The 15,868-nt window shown below is 40.4% G+C and overlaps 2 protein-coding genes across 3 annotated transcripts in view; both read left to right on the top strand.

Moving 5' to 3' along the window:
* The window catches only part of RPGR (retinitis pigmentosa GTPase regulator), a 117,111-nt gene extending 107,021 nt beyond the window's left edge, over nucleotides 1–10,090 (top strand). The window contains 5 exon segments of the mRNA XM_042460864.1: nucleotides 3,239–3,439; nucleotides 3,691–3,894; nucleotides 5,558–5,597; nucleotides 6,296–6,393; nucleotides 9,389–10,090. Of these exon segments, the coding sequence (XP_042316798.1) occupies nucleotides 3,239–3,439; nucleotides 3,691–3,894; nucleotides 5,558–5,597; nucleotides 6,296–6,393; nucleotides 9,389–9,613 (768 nt within the window). The 3' untranslated portion in view covers nucleotides 9,614–10,090.
* Nucleotides 10,091–15,590: 5,500 nt separating this feature from the next.
* The window catches only part of SRPX (sushi repeat containing protein X-linked), a 59,098-nt gene continuing 58,820 nt past the window's right edge, over nucleotides 15,591–15,868 (top strand). For both annotated transcript variants that reach the window (XM_042461052.1, XM_042461054.1), the window contains exon 1: nucleotides 15,591–15,761. In XM_042461052.1, coding sequence (XP_042316986.1) covers nucleotides 15,683–15,761 — 79 coding nt within the window. In that variant the 5' untranslated portion in view covers nucleotides 15,591–15,682. The remainder of the gene's footprint in view (nucleotides 15,762–15,868) is intronic.

Consider the following 15,868-nt stretch of genomic DNA (forward strand, 5'->3'; position numbering starts at 1 on the left):
TGTGATACATCCTGGAATCAATTTTCAGGTGGTACCTAGGGCTCTAGAAGTTAGGGGAGGCAAGAGGAAGAAGGTGTTACAGTACCTATGTTAAGCACCTGTGTTTTGCCTGGTATATTTGTCTGGCTGCTTTGCTACAGCTCTTGTTAACAGGCCCCATCCTGCTTCTGCTTCCTGAAGGTGTACCTTCCAGTTTCTCATCACTTAACAAAAATATTGAACTTGTTTCCATTAAGTAGATCACAGTTTTAGGATCATCTTTGGATTCTGCTTTGTCCCATTTGACACTTTGACCAGTTTTAACCAATCAAAAGTGCCCCCCCCCCTTTCTCTCAACTTCACTACTTCTTCTGCTCAGGTCACTGACATAATGGAGAACTGTCTTTGCTTTATCCTGGTGAAATTAACCTCTGGACCATCTAGTTCAAGATTTCTCAGATGGCCTTTTGGGGGAGAAACATGTCATAGGGCAGTGCACTGATATGGGGGACTGGCAGTTTTGGGTTTGTTTTTTTTTTTTTCAATGTGCCAGAGACCACCACCATATTTGTGCCCATTGTCTGCAACTGTTCCTTTTCTGGAAACATGCCAGCGACCAGCAGCCAATGTTTTGTGGACTAGCACTTGTTGAGAAACCACTACTTTGAATAGCACTATCATAGGACACTGAAAATGGATAAGGATAGAACAGAGATTTTGAGATTTGTGTTTAAATAAATATGACTGTTAGAAAAAGTTTTGTCTTTCTCACAAATTAATCAATTTCAAAGGCATGCTGTGGCTATAATGAAGAGTCCTTGCTTTCTGGGAGTTGGCACGCTAGAAGGTAACTTAAGTAGTTTTAGTCTAGGAGTGTGACGTTATGTGCTAGAAACATGTGTAAATATATATATTTATCCTGCATCAAATGCTCTGACTTCAGAAATCTCTCATTTCAGTAATTATAATTTGACACAAAAAGGATAAAGTAGTTGGTAAATGTTCTGTATAATTGTCCCCTCTCTACAAAGGTGGAGCTCATTTTAATTCTTTCCTTGCACTCTGGAATTTGGAGAGGCTCTAGAAATATGAGGAGCCTTGACAGAACTCTTTTACAGTACAACCTTTGGCATTTGAGAGCTTATACTCAGATTTAAATGTTAATTGTGTTTGCCAGTATCTCTGGAGTTTCATAGACTCATAGCATTCTTTGTCTTGCATATACTTGTGAATTTTCTAGCAGCCATGTACATATTCTGAAGACAAATGCAGTTGTTTCTGAAACATATTTCTTCATATCAATTAATGCTTATTGTCTTTAGCTAGGCACTGGTGGGGTGGGGGATGATGCTGTTTATAATGACAAATGAGAGTAGCTATTCTAAGAGAATTTCCAAACATGTAACATGATCTTATACAGGATTGATGAGAAAATTCATGGAGTCACCATAAGTCAATAGGTGATTTGAAGGGACACACAGAAAGAATCAGTGAAATTTACTCTGTGGCAATTGTGTGTGTACAGGTTTCAGAACTGCAGCATTATCCAGCTTTCTTGCAATAATTGCCATGGCTACACAAAGTAGTAGCTTATACAAAATTTGCCTCTGATTCCTGTTCTGTTGATACAAATTGAACTGTTTCAAGAATTATATTAATATATTACATTGCTGAGTAAAGTCTCAGTTTTATAAAAGTACTGATTTGTGCAAAATGAAAATAATCCTATAACTTTAAAAACTATGCATGTCAATTTTAGTATTCAATTAAATTCTCAAGGTTTCCCCTCCCCCCCCGAAAGTAAGAAATGCTATTCAATATGTTTTCTTTTTCTGTGAGATAAGGGTTGACCCACAGTATAATAATTTAGAAGCTTGTAGCAGAATCTTGGATTCAATGCCTCTTTAAGTTCTTGGTTAAGACAATTTTGTTGTGTATATATTTCACAGTTCCACCAATCCTCTCTAATTGAAGTACATTTACTCCCGCTCCCCCCCCCCCCAAAAAAAATTCCTTTACATTGTGATAGTCTAAATTGCACTCTTTTACTAATGTGAAAGAGCGATTTGAGGTTACAGATATTTTATTTGATTAACATAAGCTATAAAATATATTTCTTGGTTCCTATCATAGACTCAAACATCATCAGATGAAGAAGAAAGTAGTAGTTGTGGTGAAGAAGTGGACTATGATGAAAAAGAAATAGAAAAGGATGAGGGAAATGAACAAGAGGCAGTAGATCAGAATGCTAATCAAGCAGCTCAAAATGAGGGGAGGAGCAGCGAATCAATAAAGAGTAAAAAAGAAAATCAGGTTGCTACAGAAACTATAGAAGTAAGCTATTTGCAAAGTTATTTATACCCAATTATCTACTGTAGTGTGAGGCACATGCTAGAACAGTGATGGCAAACATTTTAGAGACTGAGTGCCCAAACTGCAACCCAAACCCACTTATTTATCGCAAAGTGCCATGTCCCTCTGACTTTCTAGTAAAAAACTCTGGCAAACTCTGTGCTGAGATGATGGCATGTGTGCCTACAGAGAGGGCTCTGAGTGCCACTTCTGACACTTGTGCCATAGGTTTGCCGTCACTGTGCTAGAATATATTTTTATGTTATGTTTATGGCCTTATTTCTCAGATTTCTCTGTCAATTAAGCCTTTAACAATTGTTTACACTGTTAAATTCTGGACTGCAGGACATAACCAATGTGGAGGTTTGATTTGAGTTTGGAAACCTTCATTCATTCTATTGAACATGTTAAAATTTCTTTCTTCAATGATACGCCAGGATCAGAAATCATCAGATGAGGAAGAGATTGGTGGTGGTGATGGTGATGAAGAAGAAGACTGTAACAGTGAAACTAATCATGTAACTTTAAAACTATGCATGTTAATTTTAGTATTCAATAAAATTCTCAAGGTTTTTTTCCCCTTGAAAGTAAGAATTTCTATTCAATATGTTTTCTTTTTCTGTGAGATAAGGGTTGACTGACAGTGTAATAATTTGGAAGCCTGTAGCAGAATCTTGGATTCAATGCCTGTTTAAGTCCTTGGTTAAGAAATTTTGTAGTGTATATATTTCACAGTTCCACCAATCCTAATTGAAGCACATTTACTTCCCCCCCCTCAAATAAATTCCTTTACATTGTGACATTCTAAATTGCACTCTTTTACTAACGTGAAAGAGTGATTTGGGGTTACAAATGTTTTATTTGATTAACATAAGCTATAAAATATATTTCTTGGTTCCTATCATAGGATCAAACATCATCAGATGAAGAAGAGAGTAGTAGTGGAGGTGAAGAAGTGGACTATGTTGAAAAAGAAATAGAAAAGGATGAGGGAAATGAACAAGAGGCAGTAGATCAGAATGCTAATCAAGCAGCTCAAAATGAGGGGAGGAGCAGCGAATCAATAAAGAATGAAAAAGAAAATCAGGTGGCTACAGAAACTGTAGAGGTAAGCTATTTGCAAAGTTATTTATACCCAATTATCCATTGTAGTGTGAGGCACATGCTAGAATATATTTTTATGTTATATGTATGGCCTTAGTTCTCAGATTTCTCCGTCAATTAAGCCCTTAACAGTTGTTTACACTGTTAAATTCTGGACTGTAAAACAAAAACCAAAGTGGAGGTTTGATTTGAGTCTGGAAACCTTTATTCATTCTGTTGAACATGTTCAAATTTCTTTCTCCAATGATACCCCAGGATCAGAAATCATCAGATGAGGATGAGATTGGTGGTGGTGATGGTGATGGTGATGAAGAACAAAACAGTAATGAAAAGGAAGTCAGAGACAAAGAACAAAATACAACAGAACATAAAGATAATCACACACCTGAAGATGTGGGACAAAGCAACAAATTGTGTGACAGTAAGAAAAACAATCACATGACTACAAAAACTATACAGGTAAATCATGCATTCATTTTCAGCATTGTTTCTGTCAGACATATATATTCCATTATATACTGCACGTGAATTATATATATTCCATTATCTATTACACTTGAATTATATGTCAGCATTAAAGCAAAGATTCTTCTAGTGTTTAACCAAGAGAAAATACAGAACAAAATAATAAAAATACACATTGAAGAGGTCTGAAGCAGGGTTTCACCACTTTTGTTTATTTATTTAGCAACATCAATGGACTGCACTGATTATAGGCTGCATCCCACTTCAGAAGTATTCCAGTTTGACACTACTCTAACTGCCATGGCTCAGTGCTGTGGAATTTTGGAAACTGTAGTTTTGTGAAATGTTTAGCCTTCTCTGTCAGAGAGCTTTGGTGCCACAACAAACTACAATTCCCAGAATTCTATAGCATTGAGCCATGGCAGTTAAAGTGGTGTTAAACTGGATTGTTCCTGCAGTGTGGATACTGCCATAGAGAACAAAACTGCATGTCCTGGCCCCAAGGACCTTGGAATCTAAAATTCTACAGAAGGGAGGTGAAAGAGAAAGAGGAGATGGCGTACTCAAGAAGCAATGTACAGTCGGCCCTTCTTATACACGGATTTTTTATACATGGATTCAAGCATCCACGGTTTGAAAACGTTTAAAAAAAGTATGAATTTCAAATATCAACCCTTAATTTTCCATTTTTTATGAGGGACACCATTATGTCATTAACAAGAGTCCACTGTACAGTTATTTTAATTATATACGCTTAGGTTTGTTGCAGGCTATGTTGCTACAAACTACTGAGTTTTGAAAAGGAAGCTGAATAAGGGAAGAAATGTGATATTATACAGGTATTTGGGGGGGAGGTCTCAGATATATGGGGAAATAGCTAAGAGTATTCACAAAAGTAGGAGACATTCAAATAGTGGAAAATGGTAGAACTGTGTAAATGTCAGGAACTATTAATGTGTAATTTTGGAAAGTGACCCTCAAGGAGCACTCCCAAGATTTTCATTTATTTAAGCACATCACGAGCTTTGTTTCTGACATAATTATTGAGCTGTAGCTGTGAAACAATTGTGCAATATTCAGTGCCTTGCAGAAGTATTCATACATACACAGCCTTTGACTTTTCACATTTTGCTATGTTAACAATCTGGAATTGAAATTGATTTAATTGGCCTTGTTAACATTTCATGTATACAAGATCCTCAACACTGTGAAGGTACAAAATATTTTTGATGAAGTACAAAATTTAAGTAAAAAAAAACCCAAATCAAGCTGACCCTATTTGATTGGTGAAAATCTCTGCAAGGCACAGGATTGCTCTATGCAGATTTGCGCGTACGCGTATGGCAAGCCTGAGAGGACAAAATGGTGCATGCATCACAGGCGCACATGCGGCGCCACATGTAGGAGCACGATGCCATAGAAACAGTGGGATTTGAGAGTAGAATGGGGGGGAACAGATCCTCCACATATAGGATGGGCTCAGTGTAGAATTATTTGAAAATGCAACAAGGCATTTGAGTAGTGTTTTCATATTCCTTTTAGAAAATTCTTTTTAAAAACCTGTCACAATCAAATACTTATATTTTTACAAAAAAAAATAATGTTATGCTTTCCTGTTTGGTTTTTGTTTCTCTGTTTGTTTTTTGTTTATGTGTAGAAAAAAGATGGTATCTCAGAAGAAGATGCAATTAAGCAAGGTGGGGAAAATATACAATTTTACTATCAACATTTAATATTTACAGCTTTGGTTCCAGAAATAATGAACTGAGCACTGGATTCCTGTTCAGAGGAAAGGAGTTTTCTGTGTTTTCTAAAGGAGTCCTAGCTCTTTTGGGATTGGTAACTTTCATGTCAGTGTCTTTCTTAGTACTATTGAGAGTATCTAGTATTGGCTGTATAGGATTTGTTAAGGATCTTTCTCAGGTCAGACCATGAACTTTTTGTTTCTTAGACAATGTTAAGCTACTTATATGTCAAAAGAGACTGCAACTCAAATTGAGAGAGAGTCAAATATATCTGACATTCTGAGGTGATCTTAGCAATGCAGAATAGTCTGTTTTAGCAACAAGAGAACTCAGAAATGTTAGGCAACCTTGTTGGATGGGTTATGTGCTGTTTTCTTTCTTTCATGTTGAGCACTTCCTGCCTTGTGTTGCTTTTAAAAGTTTTAGACAAAACACTTTTCATATCCATTAATATTAAACCCTATCATCTGTCATACGCATCTGGAGTCCACTTTAAACACAACAGCTAAAAATAGGTATGGCCTAAATAAAACTGAAATTCTTGAGGTTTGGCTATCAAGATGAAAAGCTTATGATATTAAGTTTTGAGTTTGATATAACTGAAAAGGGGCTTAATACAAATGGTTGCTAATCTATTGTGTTATTTTTAGAGAGTGAGAGTGAAGTTCATGCTACAAACAATGCTTCTCCAGCAGTTGCAGGCTGTCATGACAAAACGTCTGGAAGACTACTGGACAAGGCAAAAAGGGTAAAAATAATTAAAGAAAATCTATGCAGCAGCATAGCAAAAAGAGGAAAAAAAACCTCTTTTTAGTTCATCTGATACATACCTTCAACCATGTAAAAAAAATTCCATCCCATTGTATTTACCTTTTTGTATCTCCCTTCCCCATCTAATGAATGTTAGACTGTCCCTGTCAAAGTGAATACATGCATTATTGTACCCAGTGTACATTCTAGCCCTGTGGTTGCCCTCTACAGAGTAAGGAACAACATGGGCTGATGCAGTTAATGGCTGGGGTCATATTTATGTTTAATCTCTTGAAGAGTCCATGCAGATGCACTCTATAAATACTATTTAATGTATAACTATATAATAATAGAGAATACTGGAATATGATTGAAGGCCAGGGTTTGAATCCCTATTCAGCCATGGAATCCCCCCCCCCGGCAAGTCACACTCTCTCAGCTTCAGAGGGAGCCAAAGGCAACCACCACAACCCTGAACAAATCTTCCCAAGAAAACCCTGTAGGGTCACTTTAGGGTTGCCATAAGTCAGAAACACTTGAAGGCACACAGCAACATATACAGTGCGCCCACGTCATACGTGGGTGCGCCTTACACGGCCTCCAGCATACACTGGAAGCCGCACCGGAAAAAGACCTCACACGCCCTGGAAGAAGTAATGGGGCGCACACCTGTAGTGCGTGCTTTGCAGCACGCCGTGGGCACAAGCCCCATTACCTCTAACGGGGCTCCAGCATACGCGATATTTCTCTTATGTGAGTGGATCCGGAACTGATCCCCCGTGTAAGGGAAGGGCCCACTGTCATAGCAATCAGTCTTCTTTAGATGGTGAACTTGCAGTTATTGGTGGCATGTTTATATGCCCAGCTCTTATGCTTGCCCTCTCTTTAGACATAAAATTTGTACAGGCAAATCTTGAAGAATTTAGCAAGACTCCAACTACGTTATTCAATGTACTTTTCCTGGCTTTCCAGTGTCAGGCAAGAATGAGTAATCTGTATGTATGATTTATGAGTTGCACAACTTAATGTAGATCACACTTGATAAGTGACATTTTAATCTGAGCTAAGTCATCCCTTTTTCATGGGATTTTGCATGTTCTCATTAAAACCTCATAGAATCATAGAGTTGGAAGAGACCACAAGGGCCATCTAGCCCAACACCCTGCCATGCAGGAACACACAATCAAAGCATCCCAACAGATGGCCATACAGCTTCTGTTTAAAAACCTCCAAAGGAAACTCCACCACACTCTGAAGGAGTATCTTCCACTGTCGAATAGCTCTATCAGAAAGTCCTTCCTAATATTGAGATAGAATCTCTTCCCTTTAGCTACACTAAAGGCTTAGTATGCTGCCATCAGAATTCTGTAAATTATTTCTTTACAGCATCTCTTTTTTGCACTTTGAACATACTCTGATATCTGCCAAATTATTTTGGCTACAATGAAAAATGGGGCTGCCTGACTCGCCAGGCCAGTTGCTGGGAGCGGGGGGAAGGTGGCAGACCAGTGGTGTCTCCTCTGCCCGGCCTAGCCTCATCCCAGCAGGCATTGGGTGGTGTTTTTGGCCCCAGATTGATCTGACAGGCCTGGGGGGGCACTTCCAGGAGCAGCTGGGGACTACAGGTCCCAATGGGCTGTGCACTTGGAAGTGCCTCCCCTTTTGGCTCAGTTGCAGAATGGTGGAAAGGCTGGTGGAGGCGGGACTTCCGCCCGTCTTTGTTTCTCATTGGTGGAGAGGCCTATTTAAGGCCATGTGGCTGGGGTGCTCGGTGTCATTTCAATTTGGTTCTCCCCACCCTTTGTTTGCTTTCGTAGGGGTCATGGTATGCTGTCACAACTTCCCAGGGGCAGTAGCATGGGCCTTGGATCTCGTGCACATGGCTTCCTGTGGTGTGGAGCACTAGATCGGGAGTCCTATGGGGACGTGGGGGTGCTTGGAGCATTGAGGTGTTGCCATTGCAAGGGCAACTCCTGTTCAGTGTCCCCCAGTGACAAAGAGGTGAAGATGCGGGTATGCGATCAATCGGTTACCCCTTCTGTTATCCTGAGGCCCAGCTGTGACCCAGCAATATGGTTTGTTGAGCAACAGGCAAGCTGGTCAGTGCCAGATCCAGACCTGTACATTTGGGCCAACCCTATCCATCAGCTGTATTCAATAAAGTTGTGGCCTTTTCCTTCCAATTTTGTGTCCTTGTATATCCTTATTGCAACATCTTCCCACTCCCCTGAAATCAGACTTTTAATTGTTTCTGTTTTTTAAAGTCATATAAGTTTCTTATACATTTATGTACTTTATATTCCTTTCTCTTGGTTCCAGTAGGAAGTGATGTCAAATTGACTTGTAGTTTGATTTGCTAGGAAATAAGTTACAGCTCTTTACTATAGTCTCTTATTGTAGAGCAAATTCATGATACCATATGACAACCTCTATTTAAACTATATAACTTCAGGTAAAAGAGGCTTAAATACTTAAAAGTCTATTCTTGTTTCTTATATCTGCTTATAGATTAAAGTAGTAAACCAAATAAGTTTGCAGTTTGAAAGCAGAATAATTCGCTGGGGATATATCTCCATTTATTTTGTGAACATAAACGTCTGCAATCTGTTTGGATGTTGTAAACAAACATCTGTTATCAGTTATCATACAGTTGCATAATGCTTTGTGTTTCAGTAATTTATTAGGAATGCTGATTCTCTGGCCTGTTTCTGTTGGCTATAGTCATAATACTGCTGCACGGGTTATAAGTGAAATAATGTGCAGATTCCCTTGGAAGTAATCCCATTGAATTCAAGTGGGATTGAATTCTGAGAAATCATGGGTTTGAGTCAGCATTTTAGTCATAACACTAGAAATACGTATCATTTCATATTATTTCAAGATAGGGGTAAACTTATTCAGGCTGCTTTCTTTTTAACTACAACATATAACCATTTTCTGTCTTATTTGGTCGTTTTAAGGTTTTTTTTTATAATTTTGTCTCTTTGTTTTAGTTTTCTTTTTTTAAACGAAAGTCTTCAAGACAGAAGAATGCATGCAGTTGTGATGAAAACCAACTTGAAAAACTACCTCAGAGTGAACAGGAATCAAGAAATCAAGTGTGTGTATCTGATGAAAAGAATAAAGATGAAAACCAGAACCATGCTGTGGGAAATCAAAGGGAACTGCCACCAGCAAATAGGGACAGAAAGACATCCTCTACCTGTGTAGTACTATAATGTTGAAATGGATGGTACTTACATATATGTGATGTCATGGCTGGAAACTTGCAAGCAAGTTATTTCTATTTATACTTGAAAACAATGGCTTATATGTAATGATTACAGTGATGGATTTGTATTTGTGTAAAATGTACATGTTCAGACTGATTTCGATGATTTGGGGCTTGTTTCCTAGTATTTATTTGTGTTCATAATTATAATTATTGCAACAAATATGGGTATCACAGTCTTTCAGAAGTGTTGTGGCCTTAACTTTTAAGTGTTGTAATAAAAATATATTTTTGTACTTCAAAAGTTTGATTAAGGCATTTTATGATTTCTTTTTCCTAAACCAGTCTTTGGCTGTAAATGCACATTGTAAATACTCTTTTGGTTCAGGGGAAAAAAGCCAGCAGAATTACTATTTTAAAGTGTTTCTTTTCTGATTTGTTTGACTTTCAAAGTAAGCAATAAACTTCAAATGCATTTAATGGTGCCATGTCTCTGTAGTAAGCTTTTTTTTTCTTTTTCTGAAGTTTTTAGGCAGTTCTTTCCATAGATTAATGGCAGTAGTGTTCTCCTTTGTCACTACTATGACTCTCACTCTGAAGCATCTTTCTTAACTTGAAACTGTAGAATTGGGATGTAGTGTGTGCAGGGAGAGAAGAGGCTTGGCTGAACTCCAACAAATGTAAATTTTATTTCCACTTTCCTAATTGCTGCCATCTAGTTTGATGGAAATCAGTGGAATCATGAAATTGACTAAAATGATAGGAATTTTCTCACAGGATTTTTTTTTAAAGAGAGAGTAATAAACTTATATGGAAAAACATTAAAAGATGTTTGAAGGGAACTTTGAGTATTCAGGAAAGGTGATTACTATGATATTAGAATGGTAAGCCACTACTATAGAGATATGTTATGTTTTCACTCAGTGCTGTCCCTATCCCCTTTATCTCTGTACCAAAAAGGAAGTAACAGAGTATATACTTCCTGTGCAGCTTCACCTTCATACTCTAAAAAACAGGATTATTTCACAGCAGGTAAGAACAGAGTGGATGATGGACAGAAAAATTAGGTGTACCTAGGGGTGAAACAGATCGCCCCTTTGCACCAGTTTCCAGGCAGCTTCAGAGCACAGCGTTTGACACCGCATGCTCTAAAGCCATTCGGACGCCAGCGTCATGCCGCCCACCCGTGGACTGGCTTCAGGGTGCTATGGCAACACGTCATTTATATGCCAATTTGCCACTTCTTTTTGGGCCAGCAAAAAGCAAGATTGGGGCCGCAGCCCCAACCAGGCTCTCTCAGGGGAGGCTTCAAGATGCCCTTTTGGGGTAGTCTGTATTGCCCCTTACTTCATCTTTTGATGCTTTAATGCTTTAAAAAGTCCAGTATGCTCTGATGCTTCAGAAGATCTGCATTTGTTCTGTATACTGTACTAGAAAGGGGACACCTGGGATTGTAGCAACTATTGAACAATCCCATAGAAGCAAAATGATGCTGCTCAAGATTTTACAACATAGATTTTTAGCACATACGATGTGAGAAATGCTAGATGATCAAGCTGGATTCAGAAAAGGAAGAGGCACTAAAGACCATATTACAAACATATATTGGCTAATGGAACATACCAAATAATTTCAGAGAGAAAATCTGTTTGTTCCTTATAGATTATTGTGCATCCCATCCCTTGTGCTGGGCAGCCTTGAAATAGAATTACCACTCATTATTTACATAATTTTAATGTGGGTGGTGAAGGAATTAGAATTATTAAAGATTTTCAGTACCTTGGCTCTGTCATTAACCAAAATAGAAACTTTAGTCAAGAAATAAGAAGACCAAGAGTTGCAAGGACAACTAGGTAAACATTAGGATATATCATTGAATACCAAATTAGGACCGTCCATGATATGATATTTCTGGTTTCTATGTAGATGTGAAAACTGCACAGTGAAGAAAGCTGATGGGGGGAGAGGGAGCTCATTTAAAATGTGGAGGAGACTGCCCTGACTACCACAGATCTCCCAAAAGTGGGCCTATGATGAGATGGCATGACTCAGAAAAAATGCTGATGCTTGGTAAAGTTAAACAGTAGAAGCAGAGGAAGGCCACATGGAGGTGAATTGACTCAATCAAGGAAGCTATGGCCCTAAGTTTCCAAAGTCTGAGCAGAGCTGTTATTTACAGGGTCTTTTGGAAGACTATAAAGTCACCATTAACTGAAGTATACTTGATGGCACACAACAGCAAAACTAAAGACGAGAACCTTGCAAATTATTTACATTTGTGAGATTCATAGATAACTAGGTAAGCAATCTTCAAAAAACACCCCAAATAAAGAAACATTGAAAATTGCTTCATATATGTGTAGGAGTCACCTGTGGAATAGAAGTCTGCAATAACCAAACACACTTTCCATGCATGCAAACCAGAAGACAAGACTGAATGTCACTTTCATTGCATTGGTAGGTTTGGAGTGCTGTGTAAATTGCATGTATGTAGCATGGTCCGCATTGATGTACAGCCATGATGCTGATGTGCATGGTGGCTTAGAAAGTTACACTGGTCATGCTTAGGAACACTTAACAGCTTGGCCTTTTGTTTTGTGGCTTCCTACAGAATGCTGTTTTGCTGGCTAAAATTGACATTAAACCACTGAGAGAGATCATCTGGTGATGGTACCTTGATGGTACTCACCTTTATCTCCACTTTCCAATCCAGAGAAGCAGTAGATATTCTAAATCATTGTTTGGACATTGCAATGAGCTTCATGAAAATGAATAAGCAAAACAGAAAAATGCTGGATTAATAGAACCTCTGATCTGGCATCAGGGATATGACCTTTTTGGGGTTATATCAGACTTCCTTTGAAGAAGCACAGCTTGGGTGTTCTGGACCCAGATTTTCAGGTTGCAAAGACAAAGAGTACTCTGGCTTTGCTAAGTGACTGCTGCATCCATTTCTGAAAAAAATGATTTTATTTACTTCAAAGTTGGAATGTATTGCTGTGAAAGGACTGCACTTGGGTTGCCTTTGAAGAAAGTCCAGAAATTTCAGCTTGTGCTGAATGCAGCTGCAAACTTGACCAGAGCCAATTATAGGGAGCATGTGATTCCACTGCTGTATAATCTTTTTTTATTCAAATCTGTTTGGGGACTAATACAAAGTGCCATTTATTACCTTTAAAACAAATGCTTCTGACCTTTGAAGGTCATCAGAGAAGTTGTTATGTATCATACATACCATTACCTGACAAGCATAAAAGCCCTTGTCCATCCCCCACTACAAAAAGAGAGGCTTGCGCATAGTCAAGCCCCATAGGCTTGAATGGGGTGTGTGCCCATGTGTGGTCCTGTGCACACAGGGAGTGAGTGCCCATTAAAAATAGCAGAGGTCACCCCTCTGCAGATTTCCAGGGTCACAGATTCGAGATCTGCGAGTTAGGAGGGGCGACTGTATTCCCAAATACCCTTTAGAAACCATGGAGGCATTTTTGCTACATTTTGGACACTCCTGGGCCATTTTATGGCTTGGCTTTAGGCAACGCCCTTCCTCATGCTTTTGTGCCCTACTTACCAGTGTTATCAAGTCTGGAATTTTATAAAAAATACCCCCAAAATCCCTATCCCAAAATGCATCTGTGGAGGTAATCAGGTGGCCCCTTTTCCCTGGCATCACTTGATCATAGAGGCCTCCAAGCAAGCTCTGCATCTATAGGGTGAAGTATGTCTCCTGATGACCCTAATGGAAAGGCATTATGGGAGCTGCCCCTGGCTGCCATGACCTGAAAGCGGAGAGACCACGTAGGCAGCAGCCTTACTTAGGAGTTGCAAACAGGAAAGATTCCTTCACACCTAGGAGACAGATTTATGACTGGGAGATGTTTCACAGACACAATCCATTCCGGCAACAATAGTTTTCCCATGGCTGGGGATGCCTATGGATCAAGTGATGTGTAAATTTGGTTTACTTTGATGTAGGACAAGAGCCTCCACTGGCTACGTGACTAGGAACCTATAAAAAGTCCAGTTTTTCCTTTGTTCAAAGTTCCATGTTGGTGGCAGGCAGGCACTCTGTCAGTCTGCTTCTCCTGGTTCCACACACCCCTTTCCCCATTTTCCTTCAGTGTTGCTGCAGCTACCTTGATTCCGAGGGAAACCATTGCAGGCAAGTATTTCCATTAGCAGGCCTTGTGTTCTCTTTCCATTTTTCCTCCCTTTCTTCTATTAGCCTTGAGTGATTGCATGAGTGAATGTATGTGTGTGAGTGTGTCCCCCTGTGCATCAATAAACTAGATTTAAATTCAAAGACTTTGCCTTTGCCTCAGTTCCTGGAAGTTCTGGTCCCTTCGTAAACAGGCTGGGATTCGATCTGACAAGGGTACTTGTAAGGAGCCCTATATTGGTGTGTTGAGCTAATTAATATTCCCCAAAATTTGAGCAGATATCCTTACACCAGAGTTAAAACTGAAGTGGTCACTTCACCTCCATATTCACTAGCTTTGGATTTCTATTGCTTACCCCTGAACATAATGAAAACAAAAATAATGGCCACGCAGGGCCAACATCAGTTCAACCAAGACAATGAGGAAAATGAAATAGTAAAAGAGTTCCCATATCTTGGATCAAATACTGATCATAGAATCATAGAGTGGGAAGAGACCACCAAGGCCACCCAGCCCAACTCCTTACCATGCAGGAGTACAAAATCAAAGCACTCCCAACAGAGGGCCACAGTGGCATCACTGGAGAGGCACAAGGGGTGCAGATGGCACTGGGTGGCACACCCCAGAGAAGGCGCAGTACCCAGTTGGGCTCTTCTGCCCCTTTGGTGCAAGAGGGGTGGACATGAGGCGGCCTTTCTGGCTGCTCTGTTGCCAGGCTTTCTTCCCCTGTGGAGCAAGCCTAGAGACGGAGGAGCAGGAGGAGAGAATACTCAGCCTTTCCGCTGCTCTGTCACTAGGCTTTCTCCCTGGTTTAAAAACCACAGAAGAAGAAAACCACTCTCTGGATGTTATCAGACAAGGGAAATTGGAAGTATAATCCAATGACAATCCAAATGCAATCATGGGGTTTAGCATTATTGCATGATAACTGCCACACGCAATTTCAGGCAATGGGAAGTCAGTCCGAACGCAATCATGAGGTTTCACACTATTGCATGAGAGGTGATCACACGCAATTTTGGACAGTGGCAAGCTATTTTTGGGCAATGGGAAGTCAGTTTGAACGCAATTCAAATTCATGTAAATTTGCTGAACTAGCGAATTCACATGAATGCATTCTGAACCCACTTTCTTTTCATTCGAAATTAAGAGAAATTCCTGACCTGTGGTAAAGTCCTGAGGCAGCCTGTTCCACTGTCAAACAGCTCTTAACCACCAGAGCTTCTTCCCAACATTTAGGTGGAATCTCTTTTCCTGTAGCTTGAATCTAATGTTCTGGGTCCTGTTCTCTGGAGCAGCAGAAAACAAGCTTGCTTCCTCCTCAGGGCTATCATGTCACCTCTTAACCGTCTCTTCTCCAGGCTGAACAGCCCCAGCTCCCTGAGTCTTTCCTTCTGGGGCATGGCTCCCAGACCCCTCACCTTTTTGGTCATAATGGAGACTGCAGACAGAAAATCAGGAGGCTAGGGATGGGGAGGGCAGACTCTGAAAGGCCTGGACAAGACCTGAAGGAATAAATAAAGATATAAAACTCAGCACTAAAGTCAGAATCATAGGCTACATCCACACTGGAGACATAACCCGGTTTGGCACCGATTTAACTCTTTGTCTGACTCTTTGCTATGGAATTCAGCATTCCATAGCCTTGAGCCAGAAAAGGAGTTAAAGCGGTGCCAAACCGGGTTATGTCTCCTGTGTGGATGCAGCAAGGTTTCTGCCAAACTGCTAGGCACTTGGCAAGCATGCTAAGCCCTTCTCGTGTGGGGACTGGAAGGCCTGGCTGTCCAAGGGGGAATGCAAGGAGGCGGGGAGCGGAGGGAGGAGTCTGGGGGCTCGGCAAGGAAAGGAAAGGAAAGGGCCCGCCGGGCGAGAGACAGTCGAGCAGGACGCCGGCGCCTGGCTGCCTTCCTCCGCCGACCATGAGCAGCCCCTCGCCCGCCTCGGCCCTCTTCCTGCTGCTGTTGGCCCTGGGGGCGCCCCTCTGCCTCGCCCAGCCAGGTACAGGGAGGAGGGAGAGGCAGGGCAGGCGGGCAGGCAGGGGCCCCGGAGGGAGGGAGGGCAGCCCTCCCAGGGAAGGAGGCTCTCCTCTTTCGCCTCCACAGACA

Source organism: Sceloporus undulatus, chromosome 3 (assembly GCF_019175285.1).
Source record: "Sceloporus undulatus isolate JIND9_A2432 ecotype Alabama chromosome 3, SceUnd_v1.1, whole genome shotgun sequence".
NCBI classification, from domain to species: domain Eukaryota; kingdom Metazoa; phylum Chordata; class Lepidosauria; order Squamata; family Phrynosomatidae; genus Sceloporus; species Sceloporus undulatus.